The following is a 16,109-nucleotide window of genomic DNA, read 5'->3' on the forward strand; positions in this document are numbered from 1 at the left end:
TTTAAAACCACACATTTGACTAAACCCAAGTGGGAAGGTCTTAAATGGTAAAATGTGAAAGAGATTTTCCAACACAAGCCAATTTTCAGCATTCCTCCCAGGAAAATTTGGAAAATTTTAAAACATGTGTTTTATTTATTTTTTAGGTTTTAGCACAGGTCACATTTGAGTGGCGCACCTTATTGTGGCCAGCAGTAATCGACGTTGAAAGTAAATACATTTACCAAATATCTCTTCATTAAAACTCCACCAACAAAAAGCGAGGCATTGGGCAGGGTTCCGTTAAATTGTTACATAATTTATTCACAGGCGAATTAAAAGTGCCAACTACTGTTGTATGTCTTTTAAAGGAAGGCGATGGGGATCCTACATTAAAATGGCTGAGACTAAATTGGCGTTAGAGACCCAAACTCCAGATATAGACGAGAGAGAGAGAGAGCTACACAGTACCTGTGCTCCGAAGATCCGCCATAGCATTGGAAATGCGGTCCTGCTCAACATCCACAGTCCCCGAGTGTGCGTCGGCTCCCTGCTCAGCCTGCATTGAGTTCACATTGTCTGTTGCCTCCTGGTAAGTCATTTGGGTCGAGATTCCAGAGGAGCGGTTTCCCCACAGTCACTGTAAAGGGGCTACCGATCGACAAAACCTGCACTGACCCCACTCTCCCTTCCCTACATGACCAGCAATGTCCCGCTGGAAGCCACAATTATTCTTGTTGGGAGACACTGAACGAGTTAAACATGCCCTTCCAGATCTACAAAAAGGAGAGAGAGTCTGAGAGTGGATCTCCTGATCTGTGATCACATTCGGGGCAATGTTGATGTTCATTCCAGGGGGGAGGGGGGAACCACAAGGTGCCGGGTGCCACCGCCCGACATTCCTCCAACTCGTCAGTTTCACAAAATGAGGAATTCGTCCCCGGATCGTCACGATCCTGCTGGAGAAACGACAGGATCTTTACAAATGGAGGCGGAGTAGGGGAATTTGCCTAAATGCGAGTGAGTCAATGGTCAGGTGAGAGTGGGTGATTGTGAATAAAGTGATTGTGAGAGTGACTGAGTGAGATTGAGTGAGAGTGAGACTGGGTGACTGAGTCTAAGATTGAGTATGAAATTGTGAGAGTGTAAGTGAAAGTGAGTGTGAAATTGTTTGAGTTGGTGAAAGTGAATTAGCGAGTGAGTGTAAGATTGTGTGAGTTGGTGAAAGTGAGTTAGTGAGAGTGAGTCAGAGTGAGTGTGAAATTATGCGAGTTGGTGAGAGTGAGTTAGTAAGAGTGAGTGTGATAGTGTGTTAGAGTGAGTGTTAGGTTGTGTTAGTGAGTGTGAGTTGGTGAGTGTATGTGGGTGACATTGAGTGCAAAAGTTTGAGATTGATTTCTGAAGGCCATTTTATAGTGTTCTTTCCTCTATTCCCTCCCCACAATTCGAACAGAAAAAATCGCATTCCTGTGCATTTATTGACTCATGCTAAAATATAATATCTAAATCAAACAAGAAATATAAAGGCAAGCCGCGGTGCTAATGGGCATGTCCAATCATATACCTGTGCTGCATCCACCTTTAAATGCGCGTCTGCTGCTTGGAGAGATGGCGTGAAGACGCCTCTTGTTACTGTGACCAGGGATGGGGGCTTCTGTTTTACACTAGGACCCACCCAGTACAGTGTTCTACGACCCAACCAGTACAGTGTTCTGTAAGGGAGGAGAAAGAGCAGCGGGTGGCATAGAGGGCAGGGCAGAGACTGAGACATGACAAGCGGATGCCAGAGAGGGCAGAGGCTGGGAGAGAGAGGGCAGAGGCTGGGAGAGAGAGGGCAGAGGCTGGGAGATAGAGGGCAGAGGCTGGGAGAGAGAGGGCAGAGGCTGGGAGAGAGGGCAGAGGCTGGGAGAGAGAGGGCAGAGGCTGGGAGAGAGAGGGCAGAGGCTGGGAGAGAGAGGGCAGAGGCTGGGGGAGAGAGAGGCTGGGAAAGAGAGGGCAGAGGCTGGGAGAGAGAGAGAGAGAGGCTGGGAGAGAGAGATAGAGGCTGAGAGAGAGAGCGAGAGGCTGGGAGAGAGAGGGGGCCCCTGCCCTCTCACTCTCCCAGCCTCTCTCTCTCCTAGTCTCTCTCTCCCAGCCTCTCTCTCTCTCTCCCAGCCTCTCTCTCTCTCTCCCAGCCTCTCTCTCTCTCTCTCCCAGCCTCTCTCTCTCTCTCTCTCTCCCAGCCTCTCTCCCTCTCCCAGCCTCTCTCTCTCTCTCCCAGCCTTTCTCTCTCTCTCCCAGCCTCTCTCTCTCTCCCAGCCTCTCTCTCTCTCCCCCAGCCTCTCTCTCTCCCCCAGCCTCTCTCTCCCTCCCAGCCTCTCTCTCTCCCCCAGCCTCTCTCTCTCTCCCAGCCTCTCTTTCTCCCAGCCTCTCTCTCTCTCTCCCAGCCTCTCTCTCTCTCTCCCAGCATCTCTCTCTCTCCCAGCCTCTCTCTCTCTCCCAGCCTCTCTCTCTCTCCCAGCCTCTCTCTCTCTCAGCCTCTCTCTCTCTCTCTCCCAGCCTCTCTCTCTCCCCCAGCCTCTCTCTCTCTCTCCCAGCCCCTCTCTCTCCCTCCCAGCCCCTCTCTCTCCCTCCCAGCCTCTCTCTCTCTCTCTCCCAGCCTCTCTCTCCCAGCCTCTCTCTCTCTCCCAGCCTCTCTCTCTCCCAGCCTCTCTCTCTCTCCCAGCCTCTCTTTCTCCCAGCCTCTCTCTCTCTCCCCCAGCCTCTCTCTCTCTCCCAGCCTCTCTCTCTCTCTCTCCCTCTCTCCCAGCCCCTCTCTCTCTCCCAGCCTCTCTCACACTCAGACGAAAGCGACTTTCCAGGAACTTTCCAAGAATTGTGTCACGTGAAGCCCCTGACAGTCTGCCAGCTCTTAAAGCCGAGCGGTTTGGGTTCTCTGCCCCCTTGTGCTGCCTGAACCCACCCTGTCTCCTGCAGCCTGGGAAAAGATGCCCCTCCGGGACACCTGGCCGGCTTCCACATCGCCCCGGTAGGGAGAGAGCCCAGACCCAGAGTAACATTTCCAGCCGAGTCCCGCTGGGAGGCTCCGCTTTAAGATGCAGTTACACCAAACCACATTGCGAGGCATTTCCAAGAATCCCTAGAGATAGTTTGTCGACGATAGTTAAACAAATTTGTACTGCGGACCTTGCCATAGATGGAGGAAAACAAAATGAAGGGAGAGGTGTTAACGGCGGGAGGTGACGCCCCCTCAGTAAGCAGTGGGAAATAAAGTTCCTGTTCAGTTTCGGCTTCTGCAAATGCCAGGTTCAGCTCAGGCAGAACCGCCTATAAATAGACTGAGTGGCAATCCGGGGCAAGTTCTCAGTTCTTGGCCGGTTTATATAGAATATATATCTTTAGTATGTATATAAATACGCCAGATATATTGATATATCAGTATGTATAAACACACACCCAGGCGGTTAACACAATTGCTGGCGTGTCAGGGACTGTATGAAATGTCTGTAAGTAAAGGCTTCCAGCAGGAGCTTGAAGAAGGTAGAAGTTTACCAAATTGCCAAAGCATCAATAACCAAATTCAACCACCTCCATTGACCTTCAACCTTTAACAACAGTGCGTGTGTATCAAAGTCTCTCTCGTCCTGATAGGGTGTAATATGGGGGAGTGTTTGAAAATCCATAGGACAGGATTGTGTGTGCTCACACACTCCTGGCATTAACATCTGCCGCAGTACAACCAGGTTGTCGGTTTGGAGATTGCCAACCAGAGTATCCAGTCCCTTTTCAGTGGAAAACTATGGTGAAGTTGTATTTGAGGCTTTTTACACTTCAGTTGGGCTTTTTACAATTCAGACAAACCAACATTTCTTTTGAAACTGAGATTAGATCCCATTTGGTTGGAGCGGGGAAATACCAGTTTCCCAAATTAGAAACACTTCCTGTCCTGTCACACAGTGCATATAGCGTTGTGTTTTGAGGCGATTTTGTTGAAAGGAGTTTGGGATAATAAATTTGGGACAATAAATTGAGTTTTAATGGCATTGTAGATATAGGGGCTGGGAGTGGAGTGAGCAGTACTGGGAGCTAAGGTGAAAATCGCCAGAGGGGGAAAGATGACTGGCGGTGATTTAACCTGAGGATCACCACACCAAGGTTGAGAAGGTGGCACCTTCATGAATAATCTCAGTCCCGGTACAGGAATTGAACCCGTGCTATTGGCCTCGCTCTGCATCACAAACCAGTCGTCCAGCCAACTGAGCTAAACCATGGGATGTTCATGCTGTGGGCCAGGCCCCCTAATCGGTGAATCGAGGCAATTAGAGCACCCCGTGTGCGGCGGTCCTGGCATACATGCGGCTGCCCAGGCCCCAATCCTACCCATCCTGGTCATTCCTCGGATCCTCGTCGTCGGAAAAGGCCTGGCATTCATACCCCTCCTCCAGCCCATCACCCCTCTGCTGTGCGAAGTGAAGAACCCAGCAGGCTACCATGATCTGAGGGCCCCTCCAGAGCGGTCCATGCACCTGAACAGCATCTTCAGGATAATAATAATAATCTTTATTGTCACAAGTAGGCTTACATTAACACTGCACTGAAGTTACTGTGAAAATCCCCTAGTCGCCACATTCCAGTGCCTGTTCGGGTACACCTAGGGAGAATTCAGAATGTCCAATTCACCTAACCTGCACATCTTTCAGACTTGTGGGAGGAAACCAGAGCATCCGGAGGGAACCCACGCAGACATGGGGAGAACATGCAGACTGCGCACAGACAGCGACCCAAGCCGGGAATCGAACCTGGGACCCTGGCACTGTGAAACAACAGTGCTAACCACTATGCGACCGAGCCGCCGATGCACCGCTCGATCATGCCCCTGGTCGCTGCATGGGCGTCGTTGTCGAAGGTCTCCGCATTGGTCTGTGGGCTCCGGATAGGTGTCATCAGCCATGACCACAGCATATAACCCCTGTCACCCAGGAGCCAATCCCTCACCCGGGCATGTGCCTCGACGATGTCAGGAACTGTCGAGTGTACCAGGATGAAGGCATTATGCACACTGCCTGGGTATCAGGCGCAGATGTGCATGATCTGCATCTCATTTTCACATGCCAGCTGCACGTTCATCGAGTGGAACCCCTTTTAGTTGTGAAGACCGGTCATGAGCTGATGCTTGTAGGGGGACATGCATTCCGGCGATCACCCCCTGGACTTGAGGCATCCCGGCGGTGGTGGCGAACCCCGCTGCATGGGCATCCTGTGGGCTTGACCCACATTAAAGCTGGCATGTTGTGCCGACCGGGCATATCAGGCCTCCGTGACAGCACAGATGCATCTGTGCACCGAGGGCTGCGATATCCCAGACAAATTCCCACTCAGCTCCTGGAAGGACCCTGTGGCGTAAAGGTTCAGGGTGACTGTCACCTTGACGGCCATTGGGAACAGGTGTCGTTTCCCCATACCCCTGTGGTTCCAATGCACCATGATCTGGCAGATATGTGACATTGTCCCCCTGCTCAGCCAGAGACTGACGGCATATCCGGTCTGGCAGGTCCTCGAAGAACAGGTGCCGCCGGTACACACGAGGCCTGATGCGGTGCCTCCTTCCCACCTCTTCCTCGGCCTGTTGGGTGGTCAGCTCTCCATCCTCACCGGCTTGCTCCTGTTCCTTCTGGGGCAGGCTCCACTACTGCAGGGTCCTCCCTGAGCAGCTCCTGCTCGTATAGCCTCAGTGCATCCTCCAGGGCTGCAGCAGCTAGGATAAAGACCACTATTCATGGTTACATTTCGGAGTCCATTGTCTGCAGGGGGTAAAAGGCAGACATATTAGCTTGGTGCGAACCCCCGTGCCCAACCAGGTCTCCAGACTACACGGTGCTCCCTGCCTGCACTGCAGCCCCTACCCCCTCCCTCCGCCCCCAGCTGTTCCCCTGGCACTCTGCTCTCCGCACCGCACACCTGGCCCCTTCGGTGCCTGGCATCGTGGGGACCTCTGCCCAGGTCACCTGACCCTGCCGGTCGGCCTACCCATGCCGGCAGTATGCTCCGCGACCCCTGGCCGGCACTCTCCTGTAGGGGCTACTGTGAGCGTCCCCCATTGGTGGACCACAAGATGCCCCACCACTGAGTTGTGCCCAGGTGTGGGGGGTAAGTTGGTGGGGTGGAGGGGGGGGGGGGGGGGGGTGGGTCTGCCTGACTTCCAAGCTAGCGTTTCTCACCACTTTCTCTCTCCAGTGTAAATCTACCAACTCAGTCAAACCTATCCTAGCGGGGATGTTGCAGAAAGTGGTGTTGGTGACATGACATGATGATTTCCCATACTGGTATTGTCCTAGCGAGTTTGTGAAACAGTATTCTTCCTCCCCCCTACATGCTACACATGTGACATCACTTTCCAGGTTCTGAATTTCCAGCGTACAATTAGATCACTACTTTGTTTATATATATCGGTTTATGGACTCACAGCTGCCCTGTCTGTGTGCTGACATTTGTCCAGACTGGTACCTATGAGTGTCCCTTCTTTCTCAACCATGTAGACAGGGTCCCATCCTATCCCACCCACATTCCCTCTTGCATGACTCCTATATTTTCAAAGACTTTCAACCTAACTTTGTTATTTAAGATTAGGGGATCCCTAACACCATCCTGAGTGCTGTCCTTGAGGTTCCTCTACAACTATCGTTAAACCTACGAAGTTCACCATGCTGAATAGCTGTAAGACTGTTTGTGTGGAGTTTGCACATTCTCCCCGTGTTTGCCTGGGTTTCACCCCCACAACCCAAAGATGTGCAGGATAGGTCGATTGGCCATGCTAAATTGCCCCTTAGTTGGAAAAAATGAATTGGGTACTCTAAAAAATTTTTTAAATAGTCGTAAGACTGTTTTCTTATCTCTGAGTTGAGGCATTTTCACAATGGCTTCAACTTTTTCAGGATCCGTCTGGAATCCCTTTGTTGAAAGTCTGTCTCCCAGGAACATTGTCGCTTTAACTACTATCTGGCATTTTTCTTTGTTCAGATTTAATCCAAACAGCTTTATCCTATTCATTACCTTCCATTGTGTTCTTCCATTGTAGAATCCCATATCATCATAGAATCATAGAATTTACAGTGCAGAAGGTGGCCATTCGGCCCATTGAGTCTGCACCGGCCCTTACAAAGAGCACCGTACTCAAGCCCACGTATCTACCCTATCCCCGTAAACCAGTAACCCCCACTATCCTTTTTGGACACTAACGGCAATTTAGCATGGCCAATCCACCTAACCCGCACATCTTTGGACTGTGGGAGGAAACCGGAGAACTTGGAGGAAACCCACGTAGACACGGGGAGAATGTGCAGACTCCACACAGACTCCACTCCAGCCGGGAATCAAACCTGGGATCCTGGAGCTGTGAAGCAACTGTGCTAACCACTATGCTACCATGTTGCCGTGGCAGCAGTACAACTCAGAATGAAGAGCAATGTCATCTATGTACACTCTGCCTCCTGGTAGGTTTTCGACAAGTGCTCCACCTGTGGAACACTTCGGACGCTGATATTATGCCAAATTGCATTCTTAGGAAACAATATCGACCAAATGGAGTATTAAATGTGCACAGTCTCATGCTTTGTTGGTCTCGTTTTAATTGCCAGAATCCTCACGATGCATCTAGCTTGCTGAAGATTGTATCATTTGCCATCTCACTGGTGATCTCCTCTCTTTTCGGTATCGGGTAATGCTAACGTTTAATGTTCATATTTGAATCTTTGGGATCCATACAGATGAGCAATTCTCCATTCTTTTTATTGACACAGATCAACGATCTAACCCATTCTGTTGGTTCCTCGACTCGCTCGATTACTCCCAGTCTCTGCATTCTCTCCAGCTCAAGCTTTAATCGTTCCCTCAATGGCTCTGGAGTCCGTCTTGGCGGGTGATTCACAGGACTCGCATTTTCCTTTAATCGTATTTTATACTCGAATGGCAATTCACCTATTCCGGTAAATACATCTGGGAATTTGGCAGTTATGGCTTCCAATATTGAGCACTGGTTGTCTTTCATGCACTCAGCAGTGTATTACTCTTTGTAATAACTGTAATTTCTTGCACGCTTCAGCACCTAATAAAGCCGTTTTATTTGCTTGTACTATTGCAAACTTGATGTAAAATCTTTGTCGCTTAACTTCGATCTCCGGTTTGCAGATTCCAAATGTCGCTATTTGATTTTCGTTATACTCTTTTAAAATGTAGTTGCTGTCTGATGTGCCATCAATTGTACGCGAGGCGAGTGCTTTACCAAAGTCAGGCTTTAATAGACTAGAATTCTGCAGAGTTCGGAGTTTGCAGGCTGATGCGGAGGCATTCGGGCTTGATGCGGAACTCCATCTTCAAAGTCGTAGTCTATTAAATTGATGTGCCATCAATTGTACGCGAGGCGAGTGCTTTACCAAAGTCAGGCTTTAATAGACAAGAACACAGCTCTGCGATCGTCTACAATGGAAAGGACGATCGTCAGGCGTCTGACCATTTATACCTCGTTAATGGAGGCGTGGTTAACTTAGCCTCTCGGCCAATCGGTCGAGAGGCACATGACCGACCAGGGCCAATGGTAAGCCGACGTTCTGGCCCAATGGCAGACAGATATGCAGTTTACATTCACCCCTTGCGGAGAAGGAAGGCGGGGGGAGGTGTGTGTGAACGAGACCCGGGGTGGTGGTTGGGGGGGGGGGGGGGGGGGGGAGAGAACTGGTGATATGAGTAGCTGTCGGGAGAATAAATTTTCTCTCCTTACCCTTATCGAATTTGGGGGCTTCCCACTGGCCCAGGCATAACGATATTTACAAAAAAGTCCATGGGGCTGTAGAACTCTAGAAGGATTCGATCAGTCTTTTGGTGGTCCTTGACGTCCTGACAGAGCGCCGCAGTGGAGGAGTTGACATCGGATCGGCCGATGGTCCTGCTGATGCCTGGAGTCCAGGAGCGATGGACCGCGAATAGTCTCCGTCACCTGAGCTGGCCGCAGAGACGCCATGGATGTGGGATGGGGAAGCTGAGTGGGGTGCTGGGGTGAAAAAAGGGAGGGGGGGTCTGTGGTGGGAGGGGGGGGGGGGCACGCCGGCGGATGCCAGGTCCCGGAGGGAGACCGTGTCCTGCCGACCGTCGGGGTACTCCACGTACGCATACTGTGGGTTAGCGTGGAGTAACTGGACATGCTCCACCAACGGGTCGGACTTGTGCACCCGCACATGCTTCCGGAGCAAGATGGGTCCGGGGGTGACCAGCCACGTCGGGAGAGGGGTTCCGGAGGATGACTTCCTGGGGAAAACCAGAAGACGTTCATGAGGTGTCTGATTAGTTGCGGTACAGAGGAGGGAGCGGATAGAATGTAGGGCATCGGGGATAACCTCTTGCCATCGGGAAATAGGGAGATCTCTGGACCGGAGGGCCAGTAGGATGGTCTTCCAGATGGTACCATTCTCCCGCTCGACCTGTCCGTTACCCCGAGGGTTATAGCTGGTCGTCCTGCTAGAGGCGATGCCCCTGTCGAGCAGGAATTGACGCAGCTCGTCGCTCATAAATGAGGACCCCCGATCGCTGTGTATGTACGCAGGGTAGCCGAACAGTGAGAAGATGGAGAGTAGGGCCTTAATGACGGTCGATGTGGTCATGTCGGGACAGGGAATGGCGAAGGGGAAGCGGGAGTATTCGTCGATAACCGCCCGGAAGTAAATGTTGCGGTTGTTAGAGGGAAGGGGCCCCTTGAAGTCAATGCTAAGACGTTCGAAGGGGCAGGATGCTTTGATCAGGTGTGCGCGCTCGGGGCGGTAGAAGTGTGGTTTGCACTCGGCGCAGATGTGGCAGTCACGGGTTACTGACCTGACTTCCTCGATGGAGTAGGGCAGGTTGCGGGCCTTAATGAAATGGTGTAGGCGGGTCACCCCTGGATGGCAGAGGTCTGCGTGGAGGGAGCGGAGGCGGTCTGTCTGCGCGCTGGCGCAGGTACCGCGGGACAGGGCATCAGGAGGCTCATTGAGCTTCCCAGGACCATACAAGATATCATAGTTGTACGTGGACAACTCGATCCGCCACCGTAAAATCTTGTCATTTTTGATCTTGCCTCTTTGTGCATTATCAAACATGAAGGCTACTGACCGTTGGTCTGTGAGGAGGGTAAACCTCCTGCCGGCCAAATAGTGCCTCCAATGTTGCACGGCTTCGACTATGGCCTGGGCTTCCTTTTCCACAGAGGGGTGGCGGAGTTCGGAAGCCTGGAGAGTTCTGGAGAAGAAGGCCACGGGTCTGCCCGCTTGGTTCAGGGTGGCCGCCAGAGCTACTTCTGATGCGTCGCTCTCGACCTGGAAGGAGAGGGACTCGTCGATGGCACGCATCGTGGCCTTTGCGATGTCCACTTTGATGCGGCTAAAGGCCTGGCAGGCCTCCGTCGACGGCGGGAAGGTCGTGGTTTGAATGAGGGGACGGGCCCTGTCAGCGTAATTGGGAACCCATTGGGTGTAGTATGCGAAGAACCCCAGGCAGCGTTTGAGGGATTTGGGGGTATTGGGGAGAGGGAGTTCCATCAGGGGGCGCATGCGTTCGGGGTTGGGGCCTATCACTCCGTTACGCACTACGTAGCCGAGGATGGCTAGGCGGTCGGTGCTAAACACGCACTTATCCTTATTGTATGTGAGGTTAAGGAGTTTTGCGGTTTGGAGGAATTTCTGGAGGTTGGCATCATGGTCCTGCTGGTCGTGGCCGCAGATGGTGACATTATCAAGATACGGGAAGGTAGCCCGTAATCCGTACTTGTCGACCATTCGGTCCATCTCCCGTTGGAAGACCGAGACCCCATTTGTGACACCAAACGGAACCCTAAGGAAGTGGTAGAGGCGCCCATCAGACTCGAACGCGGTGTACAGGTGGTCACTCGCGCGGATGGGGACCTGGTGGTAAGCGGACTTAAGGTCCACAGTGGAGAAGACCTTGTATGTCGCGATCTCGTTTACCATGGTGGAAATACGGGGGAGAGGATACTTGTCCAGTTGCGTAAACCGGTTGATGGTTTGGCTATAATCGATGACCATCCGGTTTTTCTCCCCAGTCCGGACCACCAGCACTTGGGCTCGCCAGGGACTGTTGCTGGCCTCGATGACCCCTTCCGTCAGCAACCTCTGGACCTCGGACCTGATGAAGGACCGGTCCTGGGCGCTGTACCGTCTGCTCCGTGTCGCGACGGGTTTGCAATCGGGGGTGAGATTAGCAAACAAGGAGGGGGGGTCCACTTTGAGGGACGCGAGGCTGCAGACAGTGAGGGGGGGTATAGGGCCGCCGAATTGGAAGGTCAAGCTCTGCAGGTTGCACTGGAAGTCCAGTCCTAGGAGTGCCGGTGCGCAAAGGTCAGGGAGGACAAGGAATTTATAATTTTTTTAAACTTCCCTTGGACCGTGAGGTCCGCGAAGCAGCACCCGGTGATGTGGACGGAGTGCGAACCTGAGGCTAACCCGATTTTGTGTGTTACGGGATGGACAGGGAGCGCGCAGCGTCTTACCGTGTCAGGGTGAACGAAGCTTTCCGTGCTCCCGGAGTCCAGCAGGTAGCCCGTCTCATGGCCGTTGAGGTGGATCAGCATTGTCGTTTTGGCGCGCGTGCGTGGACGTGACTGGTCGAGTTGAACGGCCGCGAGACGTGGAGAAAATACGTCGTCGCCGTCCGAGTCGATGCTGGAGGGACCTTGCGTGGCAGTCCCGGAAGTTGGTGGCCAGGATCCATACGTGAAGTCTGCGCCCCACGATGGCAGCGGCCAGGACCCGCACGTGGGGTCGGCGCCTTAAGATGGCGGCACCCAGGACCCGCACGTGGGGTCGGCGCCCGAAGATGGCGGCGCCCAGGACCCGCACGTGGGGTCGGCGCCCCAAGATGGCGGCGCCCAGGAAGCTCTCGTGGCCGCTGGGGGCGGAGCTAGCGTTGCCGGCGAGCCGGGTGGAGCAGCTGCGAGCGGGGGAGGTGAGGCGCGCAGGCCGGGTGCAGGAGGCCGGGGGCGGGGGGAGATGATTTGCGCGGCGGGCAGGTAGGGACCGGGAGGGCCCGGAGAGGCGAGCCGGTCGGGCGCTGGGGCCCGGGGGCGGGGGGGGGGAGAAACGTGCGCGGCGGGCCAGCAGAGACCTGGAGGGGCCGGGGAGGTGCACAGGACAGGCGCCAGGGCCCGGGGGCGGGGGGGAGAGGTACGCGCGGCGGGCAGGCAGGGACCGGGAGGGCCTGGGAAGGTGCGCTTGTCGGCCGGCGGGGCGCGAGTCGGGAGGAGCTGGGTGAGGTGGAGCGGCTCTGGGGCGCGAGTCGGGAGCGGCTGGGGCGGCCCTGGGGGAGAGAGAGAGGCGCACAGGCCGGTCGCAGAGGCCTGGGGGCGGGGGGGGGTGGAGTGCTGTGCGGCGTCCAGAAGCGCCACAGCCAGTGTTTTGGCCTGGCAGACCGTGGAGTAGTGGCCCTTCTTCCTGCAGCTCTTACAGAGGGCGGAGCGGGCTGGGCAGCGCGAGCGAGGGTGTTTTGCGTACCCGCAAAAGTAGCAGCGGGGCCCCGCGGATTTATCGGGGCGTCCCGCGGCACAGGCCTGAGGGAGGTCGGGAGCGGCGGGTGGCGGATGGGAAGCGTGCCAGGAGGCCTGGCCAGGGTCATAAGAGCGAGCATTTTGATCTGCGACCTCCAGAGAGGAGGAGAGAGTCAGCGTCTCAGTTAAGCTGAGGTTGTCTCTTTCCAGCATCCGCTGGCGGATCACGGGGGACAGCATCCCAGCCACGTAAGCGTCTCTGATCAGTAGCTCCATGTGCTCCGTAGCCGAGACCGCTACACAGGAGCAACTTCTCCCCAGGGCATGGAGGGCCCGGTAATATTGGTTTAGAGACTCACCGGGGACCTGCTTTCTGGTGGCCAGCAGATGTCGAGCGAATACCCTGTTGACCGGTTTGATGAATTGTCCTTTTAGCTTTTGTATAGCGTCATTATAATTCATTTCCTCTTTGATTATTGCGTCGGCATCGATACCCACGCTGGAGTGGAGGACGTGCAGCTTCTGTGCCCCGGTTGGGGGGGGGGGGGGGTTGTAGATGCTAGGAACCCTTCGAGACAAGTCAGCCAGAGTTGGAAAAATTCTGCAGAGTTCGGAGTTTGCGGGCTGATGCGGAGGCATTCGGGCTTGATGCGGAACTCCATCTTCAAAGTCGTAGTCTATTAAATTGATGTGCCATCAATTGTACGCGAGGCGAGTGCTTTACCAAAGTCAGGCTTTAATAGACTAGAACACAGCTCTGCGATCGTCTACAATGGAAAGGACGATCGTCAGGCGTCTGACCATTTATACCTCGTTAATGGAGGCGTGGTTAACTCAGCCTCTCGGCCAATCGGTCGAGAGGCACATGACCGACCAGGGCCAATGGCAAGCCGACGTTCTGGCCCAATGGCAGACAGGTATGCAGATCATATCACCACACTGTCTTCTATTTCAGTTTTTTTTTACATCATCTTGATTTATTAGATTCCTTCCAGTGCCAGTATCATATCAATTAGAGTTTTGTTAATTATTATCGGAATTGTCCAATCATCCGTTGTTTTTTGTAAAACATTTTATTAAGGTATTTATAATTTTATAAGAATAACAATAAACAGTGCAAAAACAAATGTAAAGATAGTGCATAAAAACATCTCCAGGGCAACAGGGTTGCACAGTGGTTAGCATTGCTGCCTACGGCGCTGAGGACCCGGGTTCGAATCCCGGCCCTGGGTCACTGTCCGTGTGGAGTTTGCACATTCTCCCCGTATCTTCGTGGGTTTCATTTCACAACCCAAAGATGTGCAGGATAGGTAGATTGGCCACTTTAAATTGCCCCTTAATTGGAAAAAATAATTGGGTACTCTAAATTTAAAAATAAAAAATAAAAACATCTCCATCCCTCGCTAATGTCATCTACCCTAAACAGAAAATAGCCTAACACCCCCACCTTTTTATTGCCTCTGCTGACAGTTTAGTTTTCCCCAAAGAAGTCGACAAACGGCTGCCACCTCTGGACGAACTTTAGCATTGACCCTCTTAAGGCGAACTTGGGGCGCGATTCTCCGCTGCCCACGACGGGTCGGAGAATAGCGGGAGGGCCTTCCCGACAATTTTCACGCCCTCACGCTATTCTCCCCCCCCCCCCCCCCCCCCCCCCCACGGCCGCCCCACGACACGAATCGCTGCTCGCCGTTTTTTACGGCGAACAGCGATTCTCCCCAGGCCGATGGGCCGAGTTCCCAGGCCTTTACGGCCGTTTTCACGAACGCGATCACACCTGCTGTCACCGTTCGTGAAAACGGCCGCAAAGTGCCCGTCCCGGACAACCATGGCACCGATTGGCACTGCCGCACCATGGCCGCACCACGCGCATGCGCGGCTGACGTCATCGTGCGCGTCAGCCGGCGTGACGCTTGGCACGCAGACTTAGCGACGGTCGCTAAGCCCGCTATGCCGTGCTTCACGGGGCCCCGCTGCTAGCCCCGCCCGGGGGGGAGAATCGGGTCCTGGGAGGGGGCGCGGAGGCTGCTGTGAAACACGGCCAGTTTCACGGCAGCCTTTGCGACTCGCCATATTTGCGGAGAATCGCGCCCTAATTTTTTCAAGTCTGAGAAACCTAGACATGTTGCTAACCCAGATCTCTGATTTCGGGGGCTTCGAGTCCCTCCACACTAGTAATATCCGTTTCCGGACTGCCAAGGAGGCAAAGGCCAAGACGTCTGCCTCTCTCGCCCCCTGGACTCCTGGATCTTCCGACACTCCAAAAATCGCCACCACTAGCACCATGGACATCACATCTGCAAAACCCTGCCAGTACCCCCTAAGTTTCGGTCATGCCCAAAACATATGGACATGGTTTGCTGGCCCTCCCACACACCTCGCACACCTGTCCTCTATCCCAAAGAACTTGCTCATCTGGGCCACCGTCATGTGTGCCCAGTGAACCACCTTGAATTGTATCAGGCTGTGCCTGGCACATGACAAGGACGTGTTAACTTTGCTTAACGCATCCACCCAAAGACCCGCTTCTATCTCGCCCCCGAGCTCATCTTCCCATTTGCGCTTTAGCTCATCTATCTGAGTTACCTCCCACTCCATAAGCTCTTTGTAGATATCCGAAACCTTCCCCTCCCCCACCCCATTCTAGAAACTAGCGTGTCCTGTATCCCCCGTGGCGGTAGGAACGGAACAGTTGAAACCTGCCTTCGTATAAAATTCCGTATCTGCAGATATCGAAACCCATTCCCTCCCGGCAATTCAAACTTCTCCTCCAAATCCTCCAAACTGGGAAAGCTCCCATCTACAAATAAATCTCCCACCGTCTTGATTCATGCTCTCTGCCTTTTCCGAAACCCCCCATCCAACCTCCCCGGGACAAACCGGCGATTATTACAAATTGGAGCCCAGACCGATGCTCCCTCCAGTCTCAGATGCTTCCTAAACTGCCCCCAGACTCTCAGGGCTGCCACTACCATTGGGCTTGTGGAGTACCGGGCCGGCGAGGATGGCAGAAATGCCATTATCAATGGCATTACACAATGCTGTCTCTACTAACTCCACCCCCCCCCCCCCCCCCCCCCCACCCCCATCCCATCCATTTCCTAATCATGGCTATGTTTGCCGCCCAGTAATAGTTGCTAAAGTTCGGCAGCGCCAGCCCACCCTCCCCTCGACCATGCTCCAGCAACACTTTCTTTACTCGCAGGGTTTTACCCGCCCACACAAAACCAGAGATCACCCTATTTACCTGTGTAAAAAAGGCCTTCGGGATAAAGACAGGGAGGCACTGGAAAACAAACAAAAGTCTCGGGAGGACCTTCATTTTTATGTTCTGTAGCCTCCCCGCCAGTGACAGCAGGAGCATGTCCCATCTCCGAAAGTCCTCCTTCATTTGTTCCACTAGCCGGGTCAAATTTAGTTTATGTAGCAGCTCCCATTCCCCTGCCACCTGGATTCCCAAATAGCGGAAACTCCCTCCCACCACTCTGAGCAGCAGCTCCCCCAGTCTCCTCTCCTGCCCCCTTGCCTGGATCGCAAACACCTCACTTTTACCCATATTCAATTTGTACCCCTAAAACTGGCCAGTTTCCCCTAAGATCCACATAATCTCCCCCATCCCCCCTAACGGGTC

The 16,109-nt window shown here is 53.6% G+C and overlaps 1 protein-coding gene and 1 long non-coding RNA gene across 5 annotated transcripts in view; one reads left to right on the top strand and one right to left on the bottom strand.

Annotated features, from left to right (window-relative positions):
- Nucleotides 1–16,109, bottom strand: part of socs2 (suppressor of cytokine signaling 2) — a 106,950-nt gene that overhangs the window by 15,338 nt on the left and 75,503 nt on the right. For 2 of the 4 annotated variants that reach the window (XM_038810958.1, XM_038810961.1), the window contains one exon: nucleotides 451–935. In XM_038810958.1, coding sequence (XP_038666886.1) covers nucleotides 451–580 — 130 coding nt within the window. In that variant the 5' untranslated portion in view covers nucleotides 581–935. Of the gene's footprint in view, nucleotides 1–450; nucleotides 939–1,543; nucleotides 1,792–16,109 lie in introns of those variants that run through there. The other 2 variants (XM_038810960.1, XM_038810959.1) reach the window with 2 other exon arrangements.
- On the top strand, nucleotides 322–8,089 carry LOC119973246. Its single transcript, XR_005462261.1, has 2 exons — nucleotides 322–571; nucleotides 7,755–8,089. It is a non-coding gene; the product is annotated as an uncharacterized LOC119973246 (long non-coding RNA).

This window comes from Scyliorhinus canicula, chromosome 11 (genome assembly GCF_902713615.1).
Source record: "Scyliorhinus canicula chromosome 11, sScyCan1.1, whole genome shotgun sequence".
Taxonomy (NCBI): Eukaryota; Metazoa; Chordata; class Chondrichthyes; order Carcharhiniformes; family Scyliorhinidae; genus Scyliorhinus; species Scyliorhinus canicula.